The sequence below is a fragment of the Panthera pardus genome, unplaced genomic scaffold, assembly GCF_024362965.1.
Source record: "Panthera pardus isolate Hobbes unplaced genomic scaffold, ASM2436296v1 HiC_scaffold_27, whole genome shotgun sequence".
NCBI lineage: Eukaryota > Metazoa > Chordata > Mammalia > Carnivora > Felidae > Panthera > Panthera pardus.
The window spans coordinates 110,147,834-110,168,208 of record NW_026526843.1 but is presented as its reverse complement, the minus strand read 5'-3'; the positions used below and the strand labels follow the sequence as shown (position 1 = coordinate 110,168,208).

General features: G+C 44.3%; 1 protein-coding gene across 1 annotated transcript in view; it reads left to right on the top strand.

Moving 5' to 3' along the window:
* Window positions 1–1,172: 1,172 nt before the first annotated feature.
* PPEF1 (protein phosphatase with EF-hand domain 1) overlaps window positions 1,173–20,375 on the top strand; it is a 107,943-nt gene continuing 88,740 nt past the window's right edge. The window contains exons 1-3 of the mRNA XM_019431696.2: window positions 1,173–1,271; window positions 1,813–2,054; window positions 17,295–17,456. Of these exons, the coding sequence (XP_019287241.2) occupies window positions 17,387–17,456 (70 nt within the window). The 5' untranslated portion in view covers window positions 1,173–1,271; window positions 1,813–2,054; window positions 17,295–17,386. The remainder of the gene's footprint in view (window positions 1,272–1,812; window positions 2,055–17,294; window positions 17,457–20,375) is intronic.

The following is a 20,375-nucleotide window of genomic DNA, read 5'->3' as shown; positions in this document are numbered from 1 at the left end:
GGAAAGAGCCTAAATGTCCATCAAGTGATGAATGGATAAAGGAATTGTGGTTTATATACACAATGGAATACTACGTGGCAATGAGAAGGAATGAAATCTGGCCTTTTGTAGCAACGTGGATGGAACTGGACAGTGTGATGCTAAGTGAAATAAGTCCTACAGAGAAAGACAGAGACCGTATGTTTTCACTCTTATGTGGATCCTGAGAAACTTGACAGAAGACCATGGGGGAGGGGAAGGAAACAAAAAGTTAGAGAGGGAGGGAGGCAAACCATAAGAGACTCTTAAGAACAGAATAAACTGAGGGTTGAGGGGGTGGGAGGGAGGGAAAAGTGGGTGATGGGCATGGAGGAGGGCACCCGTCGGGATGAGCACTGGGTGTTGTATGGAAACCAATTTGACAAGAAATTTCATATTTTAAAAAAATAAGTAAATAAAATAAAAAAGATTTTCAATATTAAAAAAAAAAAAAAAGAAGAAGTGCTCTTAAAGACAATTCCCTAAAAACTTTTCTAAAGGCTTCACAACGAGCACTTGGTCATCTCAGGCAATAGTAGCAAGGGTTTTTTTTACATTTTTTTAAATGTTTATTTATTTTTGAGAGAGACAGAGACAGAATGCGAGTGGGTTAGGGGCAGAGAGCGAAGGGGACACAGAATCGGAAGCAGGCTCCAGGCTCCGAGCTGTCAGCACAGAGCCCCACGTGGGGCTCGAACTCACGGGCCGTGAGATCATGACCTGAGCCGAAGTCGGACGCTCAACCAGCTAAGCCACCCAGACGCCCCAGTAGTGAGGGTTTTGAAAAGAAAGCCATGGATCTTTCCCAGGCTTTGTTTTAGCTAATAGTTTCAGCGCGCCTCCAGGAAACCAACTGTTCTTTGTTTCCTGTGTTCATAAGCACAAAAATGGTTGACAGCGAGGCAAATGGTGGCAAAAAGAAAGCTCGAAGAACCTGGAAGCCGTCTTCCCAATAAACAGGAAGTGGTCCTCTCATCCAGGTTGTGTTCTTCATGTTCTGTTGGCAGGTACTGTCATATTTGCATCTGACATTGTGGGGTTGCCAGGACAACCTATTAAAGAGTCATTCTAGAATCTACCTCTGGAAAATTCCAGATGAGGCTGAGGAATTCTAAGTAAGACCTTTAAGTGTGACAGTGGCTTGTGTCCTGAGCCTGCAGGTCAGGCTGAAAGATTCAGTGGCCAACAAAGTGAAGATCTAGGAGTCTGTTTTCCTTGAACCCGTGTAGAACTGACGGGACTTGGAGAGAAGGGTAAGAACTCTTAATGGAGCAGATGAGTCGAATGAAATCTGGGTTGGCATGGAACGTGTGGCTGAAAGTTAACCTCCTTCCTCTGTTTATTTCGCCAACTCTTGTAGGCTTTATGTTTTGTGTATGGAGGTTTTCATACTTTAATATATATTTTACATACTTTCATATAATTTACATACTTTAATTTATATTGGGGCTATCTTCATAGGGTAGAATTGGGTCACCTTGATGTAGGAGGAGTAGTATTCACCAAATCGTAAGACTGTAATGTTGGGGAGGCCACCCAACCTCTTTGGGCCTTGTTTCCTGTCCAATGGAACGAAGGACCTTTCTGAACAATTCCAGAGGACCAGAGGACCAGAGGACCTTACCACATCACAGGCTCACCTGTGACAGAGCTCTGGGCCGCGAGCCTCACGATGATCTTGCGAGGGGACTCCGCTGTGTGCCTAGATCAGTTTTGCCCAATTCCCAGCGCTTTGGTATGAAAGGGAGTTGCATAAATGTATATTCTTGTTTTATTTTTGTCTTCGAATGGCAGATTATAGCTCCTGAAGAAGGAAAATAAGGAGAAGTAAGAAATTACCATTACTCTGCCATTGACTCATGCTAGATGTCAAACTGAGATACACGCAAAACGCAAGCACATACAAGCTAAAGGAACAGATTGTGGCAATATTTAAAAATATCACAACTCTAAATAAGAAGCGGTTCTGATAAGCCTACTTGGCATTCGTGCAAGACACCCCTAACTCTGAAGGATCTGAATTGAACATTGCCAAGGTAAATTACTTCTATTCAGTAATGATAGATAAAAGTATATTGGCTTCTATGATAATACCCGTCTCCCTTGGTTTGCAGATACCCCTCTCTCCTGGGCCTCTTCCTTTCCAGATCGTTCCTTTTTTAGTCTCCTTTGTTCCCTCCCCCTCCTCCTCATTTCCTTTAAACGGGCTTCTGCTTTTACCCGTCTTGCCTTCTTTCTCTACAAGCTCTCCCTGGTTGTTTTATCCCCTCTAATTGCTTCAGTCGTTATCTGTAACCTGACGACCTCTTAATGCAAATCTGCAGACCTGTTTTATTTCCTGGGCCCTAAACCCAGGCTTCTGCTGCCGATGGGACGATTGAACTGGTTATTTTTCTCCACCTCCCCTTCGTGTCCTGCCCTTGTCCCCGTTAATACTCTCCCACAGTTGATGGCATTGTCCACCAGACTAGGTGACAAGAGGGCAGGGACCGTGTCTGTCTTGTCCACCGTTTTACCCAGCACTCAGTGTCATGCCTGGCGTATGGTAGACACCCAATAAATATTGAAGGAGTGATTCATGCATCTCTGATTTCAGACTCGAAACCTCGGGATCATTCTTGATGCCTCTGCCTCCCTCACTTCCTATACCCAGGCTGGGACCTGTGGGATTTATTACCGGAATAGCTTTCACATTTGGCCCCTCCTCTCCATCCCCGCTGCCACCGCTTTAATCCAGCCCTTAGCATCTCCTGGGGTGTTGCGGGAGCTTCCTCCTTGGTCTTCCTGTGGCTGGCTTTTCCCCAGTTCATCATCATCGGCCCCTCAGAGTGATCTTCCTGAAGCCGGAATCTGATCAGATTACCCTCAGGCTTCCCTTCACTTAAACCGAGTTTACAGTCTGTCCGCCTCCCACCGAATCCATGGAGTCTGTGCAGTGTTTTGAGAAGATGAGAATCGCTGCATTTCATTGATTCTGAGATGTACATGTTTTTCACACTTTAGGACCTCTGAGATTGGAATGTGTGTTAAAATCGATGGGGTGTCTTGGTTTGATGGGTGGCTTTTTTCTTTCTTATTGGTACATAAAACAATGATGTACCTGATAATCGATGGCATCTTAAATTTGCAGAAATAGACCCATTGTGACATTTAAAAATAGGGAGATTTTTACATAAAAATATGTTCAGCTTCTCTCGAAAAATTACAGCGGGCAGCGCTGGGCCAGGATTTCTGGATGGCAGCCTAAGAGGGAGCTACCAGTAAGTAGCAGCTGCTTCATTTAGGCAAAAAAACTCTCTAGAATGTTCCATCACTTCCACCTAGGTTGTATTGTTCATTTATATTATCTGCCCCAGCCCATGCAAGCATTCGAAATTGTAATCCCTGACCGATGAGTAAAACCCTGAGTTCCTTGTTATGACTGGCACCAACCTACCTCCCCATCCTCAGCTTTGCACACCCCCTGTCCCCTAGTCTCAGGAAGCACTACTCAAATATAACGCGCTCCCATGTTCCCTGGACTGCCTTTTCCCATCTTGCACGTTCTGTGAAGTCTTTCCTCACTTGCCCTGGCAGAACTAATATCCTTCTAGACTCCAGCGGTACGTGGGCATATCTCTGTACCTGTGCCTCCTGTCTTGAAATTATTTGTGGACAGACCCGTGTCCCTCATTCAGTTGTGAACCTGGAAGGGAAATGGATCAGAACGTGTTCATTTTTTTATCCCTGCCTCGTAGCTGGAACACGCTCGGGAAGTACCTGTCGAATAGAGAATGGATGGGCTATGTTTTCTCACGGGGATCTCTGTTTTTCGAGTTTTGCCCCTGGGTGGAGAGCTACAAGTGAAGTCAGAGGGAAGAGCAAGCGTTTTCCTTAGTGCTCGTGGTTCATTGTAGGAAGACGCTGCTTCTGGCTGTGATTTAGGGAGGCCCTTGGCAAAATCAGTCCGTGGGGACTTTAATATCTTGCAGACCCTAAGGCACTAGACCAGAGCCAACTCTGAGGCTTTTTAAAAAATTTTAAATTCGTGTACAGTGAAATCGACCCGTACAGTTCTGTGAATCCAGACGCATGGATAGGTTAGTGTAACCACCACCCCAATCAGGATACGGAACACTGCCTCCCCAAACTGGCTCTTGCCACCCCTTTGTACTCACACCCTCCCGCACCCAGAAACGCTGGCAACCATGGAGCAGTTCTCTATCACTGTGGTTTTGGCTTTCTGAGACTGTCACAGCAACGTATGTGGTCTTTTAAGCCGGCTTCTTTTACTCAGCATAACGCCTTTGAGACTCATCCAGGTTGTGCGTGTCGATAATCTCCTTTTAGTTGTTAAGTTGCCCCACGGTTTGTGTATACATTCACCCCCTGAAGGCCCTTTGGGCTGTTTTCAGTATTGGACGATATGAGCCTGTTGGTACAGGCCTTTCGTGTGAATATAAGCTTTCATTTCTCTAAAGTAAATGCCCGGGGGTAGGCTTGTGATGTCATAAGGTGAGCGTGTGTTCGACTTCATAAGAAACTACCAGACCCTTTTTCCGAGTAAACGTACCCTTTTTCATTCTCACCAGCAAAGCGTGAGAGTCTCCGTTGCTCCACACCCTCCGTACCAGTGCTGGGTATTATTAAATTGTCTTTAACTCTCCTAATGGGTGTGCAGTGGCTGTCCTTTGAATTTCTGCCTCCTCAAATCCAGTCTAGGGGAACCACGGGGGGAAAAAATGGTACCAATTTGTGGTACTTCAAACTCTGATCATCTTCTTCAGTCTTCCTTCTGCCGCTGACTTTTCAGGGTCCTTGTGTTACTTGTTCATTGCTACGCAACAAGTTACCAAAAACTTCAGAAGCTTAAAGTGCACACTTATGATCTCGCGGCTTCTGTGGGTTATGAATCCAGGCGTGGCTTCCGTGGGTCCTCACAAGCTGGTGTAATCAAGGTGTTGGCTAGGCCACAGTCGTTGTAAGGCTCAAGTGGAGAAGGGTCCACCTCCAAACTCAAGTGGTTGTTGGGAGAATTCAGTTCCTTGAGGCCTGTCCGACTGAGGGCCTCCATTCCTTGCTGGCTTTTGGTCAGAGACTTCCTTCAGTCCTTCCTTCAGGCCACATAGGCCTCTCCAACGTGGCGGCTTACCTCCTCAAAAGCGGGCAAGTTGTGAAGGCAATAGAGAGGGTCTGCAGCAAGACAGAAAGTCACAATCTTTTATAACCTAGTCACAGAAGCAATGGCCCAACACCTTTGCTGTATTTTATTGACTGGAAGTCGGTCACTAGATCCAGCTTTACACTGAAGGAGAGGGATTACACAAGAGCGTGAATACCAGGAGGCGGGGATTATTGGGGGCCATCTTGGGTCTGCCTGCCACAGTCCTCAAATAGCTGCTCCGTGGATTCTGCCCAGGTTTTTTATAGCTTCCTTCTGCAGGAGAGACAGGTCGAGTGGGGAGAGTGTCCTTATTCTGCCCAGACCACGACTCTCCGTGAAGCTTTTTGATTTGATTTCTGAACATTCAGGGTCAATTCAAAGAGGTTTATTTTTGTTTTTTTAAAGATTTTATTTTGTTAAGTAATCTCTACACCCAAAATGGGGCTCGAACTCACAACCCCGAGATCAAGAGTCGCATGTTCCATCAACTGAGCCAGCCAGGCACCCCTGTTTTTTGTTTTCAACTTAAGCTATCTCAGACCAAGCTAGGGTTAGGTTAAGCAGTGGTCAAAATTTAAATTTTCATACTTACTAATCTTCTGTTTGTTAAATTACAGCCGTGGAAAGGTCAACTTTTGTGCCCAAGATGGAGGCTTTTCAAAGCCGAACTTGTAAACTTCAACACATAATGACAGCTGTTCCAGCCTGTCATTGTGGCTGCTGACCAGGTGACCCCAACAGATACATCTGGCCAGCACTGACCTTTAGGAATTTCTTTCCCTGGATAGTGAATTGTAACCCACCTTTAATTTCTTTTAATGACTTTCTGATGACGTGCCAAATCTGGCCTCTCTTTTCTCCTACTTAACGTGGCTTTTCAATACCCAAAATTCATCCCTGGAAATATGCTCAGTCCTTTCTCTTTATTGAAAAGTGAAATCGCTTGGTGTTCCTTCCTGCTCTTTAAAAGGAAGTAGGCTCTCGAAATCAAGATTCTTTGAATGTTTTTGATCACGAACCGGTCACAGTAAAAGCTTTTTGAGACTGGACGCCTCATACAGGCATACTAACTTATTTGTAACTGATACTACCGAACTCGTATATTGTCTACATTGCCACACACACGTGAAGGCAGGAAATTCAAAAGGAGTTTAAAAATAGGTAAAAATGTGAGTTCCAGTATTTTGCTTTCTACCGTCCAAAGGAGTGCTATCGGGCGTTGCTGTATCAGGGGCCATGCGTGGACAGACACCTTAAGTACTCACCACCCGATAGATCTGCACACATCGGGTGTTTTTTTTTTTTCCTCAGTCTCTTCCCAAACCCAGCTGTTCTGTCTCGAGTCCAGCATATTCTCAGTGTGTGTCATGACCAGTAAGAGGAGCTGCCCATTAGCATTACTTCTCCTTGGTAGAAGATGGCAGTGTGGCCAACGTCAGGAGGCTTGCGAGGTAGGGGAGCCTTGCCTGCAACGCTCAGTCTCTCCCTTGTGAGGTAATCAGCCCTCTCTGTTCCTCTCTTTCTGTAGCTTGCTGCCGCCATAGACTAGACGAATGTCCTGGCTTGGGTTCCCTCAGAGGCAGACCGCGAGCCAAGCATGTGAGACTATGTCTACTTGGGAGGTGAAGGCAAACCCAGTAGGGAAATGGGGAAGTGAGGAAGGAAGGACAGACAGCCACGAAAGAGGGGAGTCCAGCCTGTAAAGCTGGAGAGGCTGCCATTGTTCAGTCATAGCAGACGGGCACTTTTCTCTACCCACTTGTAAGTCTAATGGCCGTGTTCGGAACTCCGTTCGTGCTGATTTTTGTTTTCCCTCTCCCATTTCACATCCTTGTTAAGTACTGTAAGATACGCCCATGCGCAAGAATACGCGTCCCTCTTGTCTGCCTCTTCTCTCCCTCACCTCCTTTCTCCTTGGTTGACTGCTGGGTCATTAGGGCCTGAGGGCCGGGCATCATTCTTTGATTTTTCTTTACTTTTATGTATTTATTTTTAAACTGAACTTTATGCCTCACGTGGGGCTTGAACTCCCAACCCTGAGATCAAGAGTTACACACTCTACTGACTGAGCCAGCCAGGCACTCCAGCATCACTTCTTTTAGAAAGCCTTCCTCTATCCCCCTCTTGGGGATGGGGTTCTTTCTCTGTGCCCCTCAGCTGTCCTACTAGAGATCCTATCATACTGATTTGCTTTCATTTATTCGTGTAATAAAGATCTGTTTTGTGCCTAGCACTGTTTTAGATGCCTGGTGTTTATATTTCGATATGAGAGAAAGATTGTAATTTGTGATTTTATTTTGATGACTTATTCACCTGTGTGTTTGCCTCACCTGATCATGTCCATTTTGTTCGCCATTTACGTCTCCATCCTTCAGCACAGTATCTGCCACGTAGGGGTGGCTCGATGACGATGTGTTGACTTGAAGAGCACAGGCCATCTTAGTTGACCTTTTCCTAGGGGGGAAGTGAACCCTCACCTTTCCTGTTGGCTGTTTTCATAGGATGATGTGCCCACTGAGAGAGGAATCGCCCTTGACTGTGAGGGGTACAAATCTGTTAACGAGTGAGTTTAAAACTGTTAGCATTACTTTGCCGATTATTTTTTCTGTTTTCAGGCCGGGAGAACACATCCCTGCTCAGCTGGAGGAAAGTCACAGAGCATCTGAGAAGAGGCTGGAACCTTCACTTTGCCAACACATAAGGTGCTGACCGAGGCAGTATAGAGTAAGGATATCATAAGCAGGAGTTCCAGAATCAAAGTGCCTGGGTTCAGATCCCAGCTCTGCCACTCATTTGCCGTTTGACTTCGGGCTAGAGTTCCTAAAGCGTAACAGGGATAATAGGATGGTGTGTGGATTAAATAAGATTAACACATGTCAAATTAACAAGTGCCTAGAACCTAGTACACACGCTCAATACACGTTATTATCATTGCTGTTCACATATGTCAGTGCTGATTCGTTCAACAGTGGAGGCTGGCTGGCTATAAGATTCTTTGTGGTGCTCCGAGTCCCATTTTGGCATTCTTTGTACAGTGGGAAAATAGGGTGAAATTCTTCATTTTAAGCAAATTCTGAGTTTCAGACAGATCACACAAAGGCTACAGCCAATGCAATTCATGGTCCAGGGGCCGGCCATTAAAATAGCCACCTACACCACGAGTTCTTTCCCTCCTTTCCTCCCTTTCTGCGATTAGACAAATATCTGGTGAGTACCTCTTAGGCATTTGGGGCTGGGAATGCCAAGAGGAATGACATGGATCCCTCCCTTTCAGGATTTCGCATGTAAAAGGACAAATTGTAGCGCACTTTGGGAAGCTCTGTAAGTGGGCACGCACAGAGCTTGTGGAACCAGAAGAAAAGACTGCCTAACTCCCCTTTGGTGATTTAGGAAAGGCTTCACATAGAAGGGGTGACATTGGAACAACCGTATCTAGACACAGCCATCGTTTAATCACCGTGGATTGAATAGGCATTTGGCTGGAAACACAGTGGCCGTAGAGTGACTTTGTCCACTATCTTTTGAGAGCCTGGGTAATTACGCTGTCATTTATACTGTGTATGGCAGCCTCATTAGGTCTTAGTCTTGGAGTCCCTACCATGGAAACCTGTATGGTTGTATTGCCTCATAATGAGGCCCTCTGATAATATTTAATATGCTAATAGGAGTGCAGAAGCCCAGAGCTGCCTTTCCAGTGATTTTTAAAGTGACTCCATTAGATTAAATAGCAAGCTCAGGTAACCACTTTACTGGATCTCCTATGGCTCTCGATCGCAGAGAGGAATTGGCTAAAGAGCAGCTTGGGTGGGGTTATGATATGATCTTGGCCAGAGTCCTTTAAATCCTAGCTTGCAGTGCCCAAGGCTGGGAAGCTCAAGAGCATATGCCGTGTAACCAGCCAGGCAGAATTTGGGAGGAAAATTGCTGTGGGTGCAGCTGCCGTCAGTATGAGAGTCTGGGAGCCAGAATCCGCTGCGTTGCCTCGAAAGCCGACAGAACTGTGGCTGGTGGCAGCCGGTACTGATATGGGCACCTGCTTCTTCAAATGGGTCTTTCTCCTCCCCCTCCTCAGCGAGCTCAGCAAAATGACAGGTCAACTTTCAATTTCCTTTCTGCTGATGAAGGGAGGCGAAGCTCTCTTTCACAGATAGGTTCTCCGTCAAGCAGCTAATAGAATAGCTAGAGGAATAAAACTGTCATGTAAATGCATTTGCAGCACAGCAGCCAAGGCCGCTCCCTTAAGCCCGTGCCTTTTCGAGCCCTAAGGAGGAATGTTTAGTGTTTCCACTTCTCTCGGTCATACCCGGGTTACGGTAATGTTGCCTAAAAGTCATCCTTAGTTATCCTAAAGAGCCACTGAATGCTTTTCTGCCCTTCTTTAAAATTCATTGTGTATTTTGTATCCATGCAGATTATGTATGCAAACAGCGGCCTGGTCCTGCCTGTACAGAGCCTGGTCCCCTCGGAAGCAGTCATGTGACCGCAGCCCATTACTCGAGCGTTCTCCCTTTATCTCCCCCGGGGCAGGGTTGGGGCAGATGGCTGTGGCTCACGGGCCAACCCAGCCTCTCTCCGGGATCTCTGACTCGAGCTCGCCTTCCAGGCTGAAAGGCAAAGCAGCCGTGGCCTGTTTGAGTTATTTCTTCGTGTGTGCGCATGTGTGTTTATTTCTTGATTTATTTCAGCAAGAGTTCTCCCTGCAGAGAGCTGCAGAGATGTGAGTTGCAGATTGTGTGAATGCATGCGTGCTTGCACGTGTGTGTGCGCGTGTGTTGGTGGGGGGAGGGTGCTCCAGAGAGAGCTGGGATTGTACCTCTTCTCTTTCAGACCAGTGCACCCCCTCGTAGACAAGGTTTTTTCTTGTGTTTGTTTCTCTTGAAACACCCAGGGTGAGGAAAAACCTCTGCATTGGCCAAGCGGAAGAAAGAGGTAATATGTTTGTTTGTTCTCGGGTATTTTGAGCAAGCGGAAGTCTACATTATAAACATATATTGGGTAGCAACGGGACAGGAAACATGCGCTCCTTACAGTTTGTTTTGTTGCTTTGCAATTTCTCGGAATGATTTTTCTCAAAGATTTGGATTCCCAGTCGGCTGTCATCACCTTAAAAGGATGTACAGCTGACTTTGCAATGGGAAGGGTCGCAGCCTATTTCAAATGAGCGCGATATTTGGAAAAACTCTGCGGTCACTCGGGTGAGGACTAGAAATGAGGGAAGAGATACTTTGGGAAACCCTTCCAGCCCCTTCGCGGGGGCAGTCCCCGAACCCCGCTCCACAACTTTGTGTTCAGAAATCTTCTGAGCCCCTTTGGCCTCTTGTATCTCTCTGCAAGAAAGGGAAACAGAATTCCTTGCGATGGTCGAGAGTTCTCCTGAGTGATTTAGTGCTTGCATAGACTGATCGGATTTGATCTGCCACCAAGGGGTAGCCGACCTTTTCGTGGACACTTTTGTTCTTTAATTATTACACAGAATGGGTCTTCGGCGCTGCTCCTACACAGCTGTGCCATGGAGTACAATATTTAATTTCTGCGTCTCAGCTCTTCATCTGTAATATGGGGGTGATGATACTACCTTAAAAGTTGCTGTTAAGATTGACTGGAATAATAGAAATAGAAAGCACCCACTGTGCTGGGTAAATAGCGGTCCTTAGCAAATAGTAGTGATTTTCGCTACATTGTTATTATTACCGGCATAGCATGCTTTCGGGTCTTTGTGCTCTCAGCGGAAAAAAAGGCCATTTCTTATGACTCTACAGTTACCCCCAGAAGGAGCAGACGCCCCAGGGTTTTAGTCTCTGGGAGGTCCCAGACCAAGCATTCTGAAGGAAGAGATTTGAGCAAACACAGTCCCGTTTCAGCACTCCTAGCGGGGCGGGCACCCACCGGTGCGTGACCCCTCCTGACTCATCAGCTAAGAAGAATTGCTTTTTGTTCAAACTGGTTTTTTTTTTTTTTTCCCCCACCACTGAGCTCCTCAGTACAAGCCTGTAAGGTAGGCATTATTACTCCTGTGATGAGAAAAGCGAGGTGTAGAGGAATTAATGACTAGCTGAGAATTTAAACTCTGGTTTGTTTGACCTCTTCTTTTTTTTTACAAAAGTTAATATTCATTTATTCATTCATTTACTTAAAGTAGGCTCCACATCCGGTGTGGGGCCTGAACTCATGACCCTGAGATTAAGAGTCGCCTGCACAGGGCACCTGGGTGGCTCAGTCGGTTAAGAATCCGACTCTGGATTTCCGCTCAGGTCATATGGTTGGTGAGATCCAGCCCCGTGTCGGGCTCTGTACTGACAGTACGGAGCCTGCTTAAGATTCTCTCTCCCCCTCTCTCTGCCCCTCCCCTGCTCGCAGGCTCTCTCTCTCTTTCAAAATAAATAAATAAACATTAAAAAAAAAAAAAGAGTCACATCTTCTATGACTGAGCCAGCCAGTTTGTGTGACTTCTAAGCCCCGGGCTCTACTGAGCCATCAGTAGGTAGTTAGGAACAAGCAGTTAGGAACAGTATATACTCTTGAGATGCTTTTCTTCAAAAGCTGTCCCCTGCGAGGCTGTTTGGGACGTGAGGAATCCTGCAGTCAGGAAATCTGTCTTACTTGACCGTGGGGCCTTTTTTGTCTTATTCCCGGAATCCTAAAGCACAGAGAACTACTCTCCCACAGACATATTTTGGAAAACCTGGCACCAGGCCAAGCTGCCCCTTGCTTCCCATCCTGTCAATATGGTACCACATGCCTTCAGACACCTTCTGGTGGTCAGTGTAGTTTGCTCCCTCTTCTTATCCTTTCATCTGATGAGAGCGAGGAAGACTCACCAGGTTGGGCTCACAGACCGCCCCTTATTCATTCGAGAGCCTGGACACGAGGAAACGCTAGAGTGTTCCACTGCACAGGTTGGGCTGGAAGGGGCCTCTCTAGGGCCATCTGCCAAGGACTCCTCTGCCCCACTCTGTGCCCCTTGGTTATGTTTAGGCCACAGACATCAGGCTACAGAACGCTTGTTTTTGATGAATACTGGAGAGAATGAACCCGGGGGAAGAATTAGACCTGCCAACTGAACTCCCACTTTGGGCTTGGGGGTGTGGTGCCGGTTGAATGACTATGGCTTCTGGGTTTGGGTTCCGCAGGGCCGGAACTAGAGTAGGAATTTCTCATAAAAGGCTGCATCTCTGAGAAAGGCTGAGTTTTGAGCATGGGTAACCACGCCATTCAAATCTAGAAGGCCAGAGGCAGAATCAAGGCCCAGGTGGCTGAGCTGAGATGTGGGAGTCCAATAAGAATGCGCTTGGTAATACAATAAAGTTCAGAACGGATAAGAACAACTTGGGGAGGCCGGGCTAGCTCTTGGAGGGTGCTTAATGGCCGAGGTTAGGTTGGCTCCAAGGGCCATCTCTTGTTGTTTTCTTGTGTTTTCACCTTGGGAAGTGAAAAGTGGGATGAAGAGAGCCGGATCTCAAACAGTTCTGCCCTTCAGTTACCCTGGCTGCCCCCACTTACAGTAAAAGCCTTTTAGCAGAAGCCTTAGAAGCCTTTTCTTTCGCAGATTATAAGTGAGCGCCAGTGATGAGTCACTGTTTCATGTTTGTGCTTTAAAACCATCTTTGGCGTATAGATATTGGTAGGGGCAGCCGCTCTGGGAAGGTTTCAAGCTGGTTTTTTTTTTGCCGAGATCTACCTTTTCAGTGGTACATGTCACTGACCATGGCATTCCGGGGTCTTTGTGAACCCTCAGAAACTCCCCACCTCCTGAGCCAGAGGACCCCTTTCAGGCCCGAGGGAATCATTTCTCCAGAGACTTCTTTAGCACACTAAATGCTTTTCTAGTGATGACAGAGGGCCAGAAATGGAAGAAACTTAGATTTTTCTCAAATAATGGAAAATCCCCAAATCATTTTTATCAGCTTAACAGCCAGCTAGAGATGTCCTCAAAGGTACCTACGCTGCTTAAAAACTTGTTTTCCTCTCTGCCTTTAAGTGGATGATGGCAGTCTAGCTTGGACAGAGTGTGGGAGTAAAAAGTGGCACCTGGCCTTAGCCACCTCTTGTTTTGGTGAGCATTGAAAGGAGCTTTTTTGTTTGTTTTACCTGTTACCTGAAGGAGAAAAACAGTTTGAGAATAATTCGCTTAGTGATTGTTACTTAATAAGGTAAAAATTCGAACAGCAGGTTGTTTCCTAATAACCAAAGAATTCTAGAACAATCCTCAGTTTTTTCTCCATCATGATTTTAAAATCTTCTTTAAAAAGGAATGTCTAAGTACTACCCATTTTCTGGTTTAATAAAAGGCTTTTATATATTCGAATAGCATGTATCTGCAGCAAATCACAGACCAATAATGACTTTCAGCAATTCATTTTTTTAAAGGAGTCTGACTTAGAAATCTCCATTAATTCATTTAGCATTTCTCAAACACCTGCTGTGTGAAAGGCACTGTGTAGGTGCCAGAGGTTCAAGGAGGAGTACGTAGAAAGAAAGATAGCCGTGGGATCTTACAGTCTGACAGAAACATACTCGAGTCTGGTGCTCTTTAGCTTCTAGTGAATTTTACATGGAATTTTGTTTGTGGCGTCATGAACTGAGGGGTGGCTGAGAACCAAATACCTTTGGAGAGATACTGTTTTATGTTTTTTCTGCAAAAAGAAAATCAAGATTGAAATATCTCACTTCTTATCGTTGCATCAGTGTTGCCTGCTCAATGCCCTACTCTTATGTATTCACAAAAAGGAGTAGAATAAATACCATAAAGATGAACGCGAAGCCCAAGGGAGATATGGAGAGCAGTGTTTCTCAAACTGAGACCTGGGAGTGCCTGTGTCACAGTCCCCTGAAAGCTGCACTTTAATTTTTTTTTTTTTTGATGTTTATTTCATTTTTGAGAGAGAGAGAGAGAGAGCAAGCAGGGTTGGGGCAGAGAGAAAGGGAGACTCAGAATCCGAAGCAGGCCCAGGCTCTGAGCTGTCAGCACAGAGCCCGATGTGGGGCTCGAACACACGAACTGTGAGATGATGCCCTGAGCCGAAGTCAGACGCTTAACTGGCTGAGCCACCCAGGTGCCTCTGGAGGCTGTACTTTAATTGCAGATTCCCAGGCCCGCCAGACTGCTTAAATCTGAGTATTGGTGGTAAAGCTTGAGTCTTCATTTTTTAATAACCTCCCCCTGGTGAGTCTTATGATACTTACGTTGGAGAGCACTGACCTAGGCACATGGAGGAGGTCACCAGGCCGAGATGAACTACTTCAAACGGTGATGAAGGGCCCCCGTAGATGTGTTCTCATAGGTGCTGCAGAGAACCTGTAAGAAATTTCTAAGTATGGAGAGAAGGCAGGTGATGGGTAAATAGCACTCCAGTTTCAAAAAGGAGAAAAGAATAAGACGCCCGAAACCACGGCTTTATAAGATTGACATGACCTTTGGAAAAATTTTATTCCAAACAGATGGAGTCAAAGCATTTAGAGGAAAATGTGATGATCCTCAGGTGTCGTCATGGGTTCGCTAAAACATCGTCTCTATTAAAGACTATCAAACTTGGCTGCACATTAGAATCATCTGGGGAGTTTAAAAGGCTCTTGATGCCCAATCCCACCCGGTACCAATTACATCAGAACCTCTGGGGCTGGGACCCAGGCATCAGTATTTCTTAACCCCCAGAGATGCTCATTTAATGTGGTGCTGTCCGCGCAGTGGGAGTTTTAAACGCTCCCCAGGCGATGGTAATATGCAAGAGTTTGACGACCACGGTGTCTATATGACATCAGGCAAGTCGCTTGACTTCCTTGCACTTTGTGTAAATTCTAGGTAATTTTATTTTATTTTTTTTCTCTTTAAAATTTTGTTTATTGTTTATTACTATAGGTCAGGCTTTTTTTTTTCAGGTACATGGAATATCAGTAAATGGATAATAATGTACTTAGCTCAATGTTTTTGTGAGGAGTAAATGTTTAGAGTGCTTTCTTTTCTTTCTTGTTTTTTTTTTTTACCATGTTTATTTTTTTTTTAATTTACATCCAAGTTAGTTAGCATATAGTGCAACAATGATTTCAGGAGTAGATTCCTTAATGCCCCTTACCCCTTTAGCCCATTCCTCCCTCCCACAACCCCTTGGTAACCCTCTGTTTGTTCTGCATATTTAAGAGTCTCTTCTGTTTTGTCCCCCTCTCTGTTTTTATATGAGTTTTGCTTCCCTTCCCTTATGTTCGTCTGTTTTGTCTCTTAAAGTACTCATATGAGTGAAGTCATATGATTTTTGCCTTTCTTGGACTAATTTCGCTTAGCATAATACCCTCTAGTTCCATCCACGTAGCTGCAAATGGCAAGATTTCATTCTTTTTGATTGCCGAGTAATACTCCATTGTATATATATACCACATCTTTATCCATTCATCCATCGATGGACATTTGGGCTCTTTCCATACTTTGGCTATTGCTAACAGTGCTGCTATAAACATGGGGGTGCATGTGCCCCTTCGAAACAGCATCCCTGTATCCCTTGGATAAATGCCTAATAGTGCAATTGCTGGGTCGTAGGGTAGTTCTATTTTTAATTTTTTGAGGAACCTCCATACTGTTTTCTGGAGTGGCTGAACCAGTTTGCATTCCCAATTTCTAGGTAATTTTAGAGGTCTCTCCCAGTTTTAAACTTCTATGATTCTGTTATTTAAAATCATGCCAAACTGATTTCCTCCTCCTCCTTCTCTTCCTCCTCCTGTTTTCTTCTTCTGGGGCTGGGATAGTCCCGAATGTCAAGGTGTCAAAGTATATATCTTAATTTCATGAAAATTTTTAGCAAAATTTCCCAGGATGCCTCATAGATAAATAAGATAATAGTTGCAATGGGTGGATTTACCACCTGACTGAACAGATATGTTCAGAGAGTATGAATGTAATGGATCTTCAGGGACCCTGGAGAACGGGCCGGAGTGGAATGCCCTTGGAGCTGACCTTGTTAACATTTTTTATCCATGATGTAGGTAAGAAAGACCGGATAGAAGTGCCTGTCAAATTTGGAGATACCCCAACGTTGACTAGGGTTAACTATTTCAATACATAAAAGAATTAGGCCGCGCTCTGATCAGAATATCTGTTTATTAAGGTTATTATTGTTTTAATGATATTTCCATAATTCAGGTATTTTGTTCATTTTTCTCTTTCTTTAGTTGAGTCAAAATTTTCAAGCTTTTAGCATACTGCTAATGGAAAAATAGATGTGCCTGGTAGGGTCCCAAGTCAGTTGTTTTTTGACCTTGTTCCTATCAAGAAATGCAGATAGATTCGATCAGGCTGGTTTGGAGCAATACAAAATAAAGGCAGCATCACCCAAAACAGTCACGAGGAGGGACACGAGCTTGCCACTTGACTCTTGATTTCTGGGGTCCTGAGTTCAAGCCCCACCTTGGGCATAGAGCTACCTTAAAAAGAGAAAGAAAGAAAGAAAGAAAGAAAGAAAGAAAGAAAGAAAGAAAGAAAGAAAGAAAGAAAGAAAAAGAAAGAGAAAGAAAGAACAAAACCCACAAACAAACATAAAGGGCACTCTCCCTGATTCTGGAACTCTAGTCAGGGGGTGGGGGTGGGGGGGGGAGGCCTTCGGCCTCTTTTTTTAAAACAAGCTTTCCAACCGGTTCTGAGAAACAGTGTTGAGGAACTCACTTTGATTTGAATTTTGGCACAGGTTTTTAAATATGTTGTTTTGTCTCATCATCTCCAATCTGTGTTTTTAAAAACCCAAATAGATTTAATTATGAACTTAAAACTAAAACAGTTAAATTCTATCAGCTCCTTCATATCCCATTCCCCGTATTTCAATTAGAAAATTGTACGCTCTTACATTTCCATTTCTCTTTCCATTTTTGATGCTTTATTTTATATAGACCTTGATCTGACCTAGACGGGGCGGAGGGGGGGCGGAATATAATTTATGTGTAGCAGAAAAGCAATCTATGGTTGCTCCGGTGCGGCTGCTGTGTTTTGGAAAATGCACCAGGATTAGATTATGTCTGATCACTTTCCACATCACATGATGAACAGCAGTTGAGAAGAAGCATAAAATGAATCCTGCCGAGAAGCCCTTAGATACCTTGCTGTTAACGGGCGCTTCCCTCTCCCCCTCCCTCCCTCTTGTGCCTTCCTCATCAGGATCTCTGACTGAGGCGGGTCAGCTAGGAGTGGCTCCTCGCAGCATAAAGGGACACACGTTTCACACTGTTTTGGAATGAGGAGTTAAATTCATGACCACACATAATTTAGAAGACATGGGCTGTGGCACTTCGTCTGTGAAAGACATGAGATCTGAGCAAGGTGAGTGCCAGCGGGGGTGGGGTGGGGGTGCCTGTCTTTGTGAATGAACGGGGGAGCCGGGAGCCGAGTGCACCGGATTCGCCCTCTCCCCTTCCCCCGTCGAGTCACTTGCCCCTCCAGCCGCCAGCCCGGTGTGGTGGTGCACAAGGCACCATCACTTGAGCCGAAGGTTAAACATTGGCATAACTTAGGAAGATGTAGCTCTGAATTTATGATGTGCCGTGAAGTATTATCTAAGAGAGAGTTTATGTTTGATTTGATTTCAGCTGAAAATGGACCAATATAAAATCTCAATTTAAAACTCTGTGGCAGGGAACAAGAAAGTCTCTGTGCATTTACCTCTGTTTATTCGATATGCTTATAAATAGCTGTATCCATACCTATGTGGTGTTTAGTGGCATCGTTGACTTTTTATTAGAGTTTGTAACTCAGTGATCGGATTATTTTTTATAGCTATTCAACACAGAACTTCATGAGATTTGCCCCATGTTTTTAGAATATTCCAGGTAGAGTTTGGGAAATACAAGATCATCTGCTTCCCCAAAAGGGTGTTGTTTCTAAATACATGACATGCCCCCCAAGACCCCTATATAATTAGAGGCTTAAGTATTCCCTTTGTTTATTTCATACTGAGCTTCTCATACCTACCAAGTTGCAACTCACTTGAGTGTTTAAGAGACATAGTTTCCACAAGCAACTTAAAGAACAAACAAACTGGGAAGATTATGTGAATTATTCACTCTCACGCTCCATTCCTCTGGTGTCTAGGTTATAGATAATTTTCCCAATTCCTCTTCCACATGTTGCTTTTGGAAGTTCACTCAGGCTTAAGATGGACAGTTTAGGATGCAGAGTATTCTCTACTAATTAGCGTGTGATGTTTTCTCTTGGGAATCAAATGCTGTTCTGCTCCATGAGTTAGCAAAACCGATCTCCCACAGTAGGGAGATGTACTAACTCTTTCAAATCTGTAAATCTTTCAAAAGCTCCAACTGAGCTAATTCCATGGTCATAATTTACCATAAGAGAGTAAAGCGAGTAATTATCTTTTTATATGTAGGATTACATAGAGTTCTTTAAATTTCGCCAAATTTCTTAGGTTAAACAAACAAAAAGGCCAAGCCAAACTCATAACAGTGAATTCTCTCTTTTTGAAATACTTCTCAACTTTTAAAATGTTGCAGGTAAATGGAAATATTACTTTAGATTTTTGGATTGGTTTTTCTTTTAAATAAATTACCGAGGTGAAATACACATAACATAAAATTAATCATTTTAAAGGGAACATTTCAGTGGCATTGGATACAGTCACAAAGTTGTGTAACTGCCCTTCTCTCTAGTTGCAAACATTTCCATCACTCCAAAGCAAAACCCCTTTTATATTAAGCAGTTTCTCCCAATTTCTCTCTCCTTTCAGCCCCTGACAACCACCCGTCTATATTCTGCCTCTGTGAACGTACCTATCCTGGATATGTCACATATACAATGTACGTTCTGCCCCCTTTCACTTAGCATCCAGATTGTAGCATCTTTCATACTTCATTCCTTTTTAAGGCTGGATAGTATTCCATTGTACGTTGAGACCACATTTTGTGTGTCCATTCCTTTGTGGATGGACGTTTGGGTTATTTCCACCTCTTTGGCTACTGTGAATAGTGCTGCTTTGAACATGAATGTACGTGTACTTGTTTGAGTCCCTGTCCTCAGTTCTTTGGGGGTATATACCTAGGAGTGAAATTGCCAGGTCTTACGGTAATTCTGTGTGTAACTTTTTGAGGAAATGTCAAACTGTTTTCCTGCATTGCTTTTTAAAAAGAGCAGTTTTATTGAGATATCATTCACATGCCACACAACTCACCAGGTTAAAGCGTCTAATTCACCGGTTTTTAGTATGTTCACAGAGCTGTACAACCATCGCGACTATCAATTTTAGAACATTCTCATATCCTTCCCCCAAACCATTAGCAGTGACTCCCCTACACCCTACCTCCCCAGCCCTAGGCAATCACTAATCTCCTTTCCGTCTCTATAGATTCGGACTCTTCCCGGACATTTCATATAAATGTAACCAGATCATATGGAGTCTTTTCTGTCTGACTTCTTTCATTCATCATAATGTTTTCAAAGTTCATGTTGTAGCATGACTCAGAATGTCATTCCTTTTAATTGTTGAATAGTATTCCATTGTAGGAATATGCACACTCACCCATTCATCAGTTGGTGGGCATTTGGGTTGTTTCTATTTTTTTTTATATTATGAACAATGCTACTATGAGCATTCGTGTACAAGTTATAGTGTCAACAGATGTTTTCAGTGCTCTTGGGTATACACCTAGGAGCAGAATTGCTGGGTCATATGGTGGCTCAATGTTTAACATTTTGAGAAACTTCCAAACTGTTTTCCCAAGTGCCTGCATCGTTCTGCATTTCCACCAGCAGCCTATGATGGTTCCAATTTTTTCACATCCTTTGCAACACTTGTCTGTCCTTCTGATTATACCCATCCTAGTGGGTATGAAATGGTAGTTCATTATGGTCTTCATTTGCATTTCCCGAATGACTAATGATATTGAGCATCTTGTCATGTGTTTATTAGCCATTTGTAAAATGTCTTTTTTTTTTTAAGTTTATTTATTTTGAGAGAGAGAGAGAGAGAGAGAGAGAGAGAGCATGAGTAGGGGCGGGGCAGAGAGAGAGGGAGAGAAAGAGAATCCCAAGCAGGTTCTACACGGTCAGCACAGAGAGAGCCCAACGGTGAGATCATGACCTGAGCTGAAGTCAAGAGTTGGACACTTAACTGACTGAGCCACACAGGCACCCCATTCGCCATTTGTAGATCTCTGGAAAAATGTCTATTCAGATCATTTGTCCATTTTTAGTTGTGTCATTTGTTTTTATATTGTTTTGTTGTAAGAATTC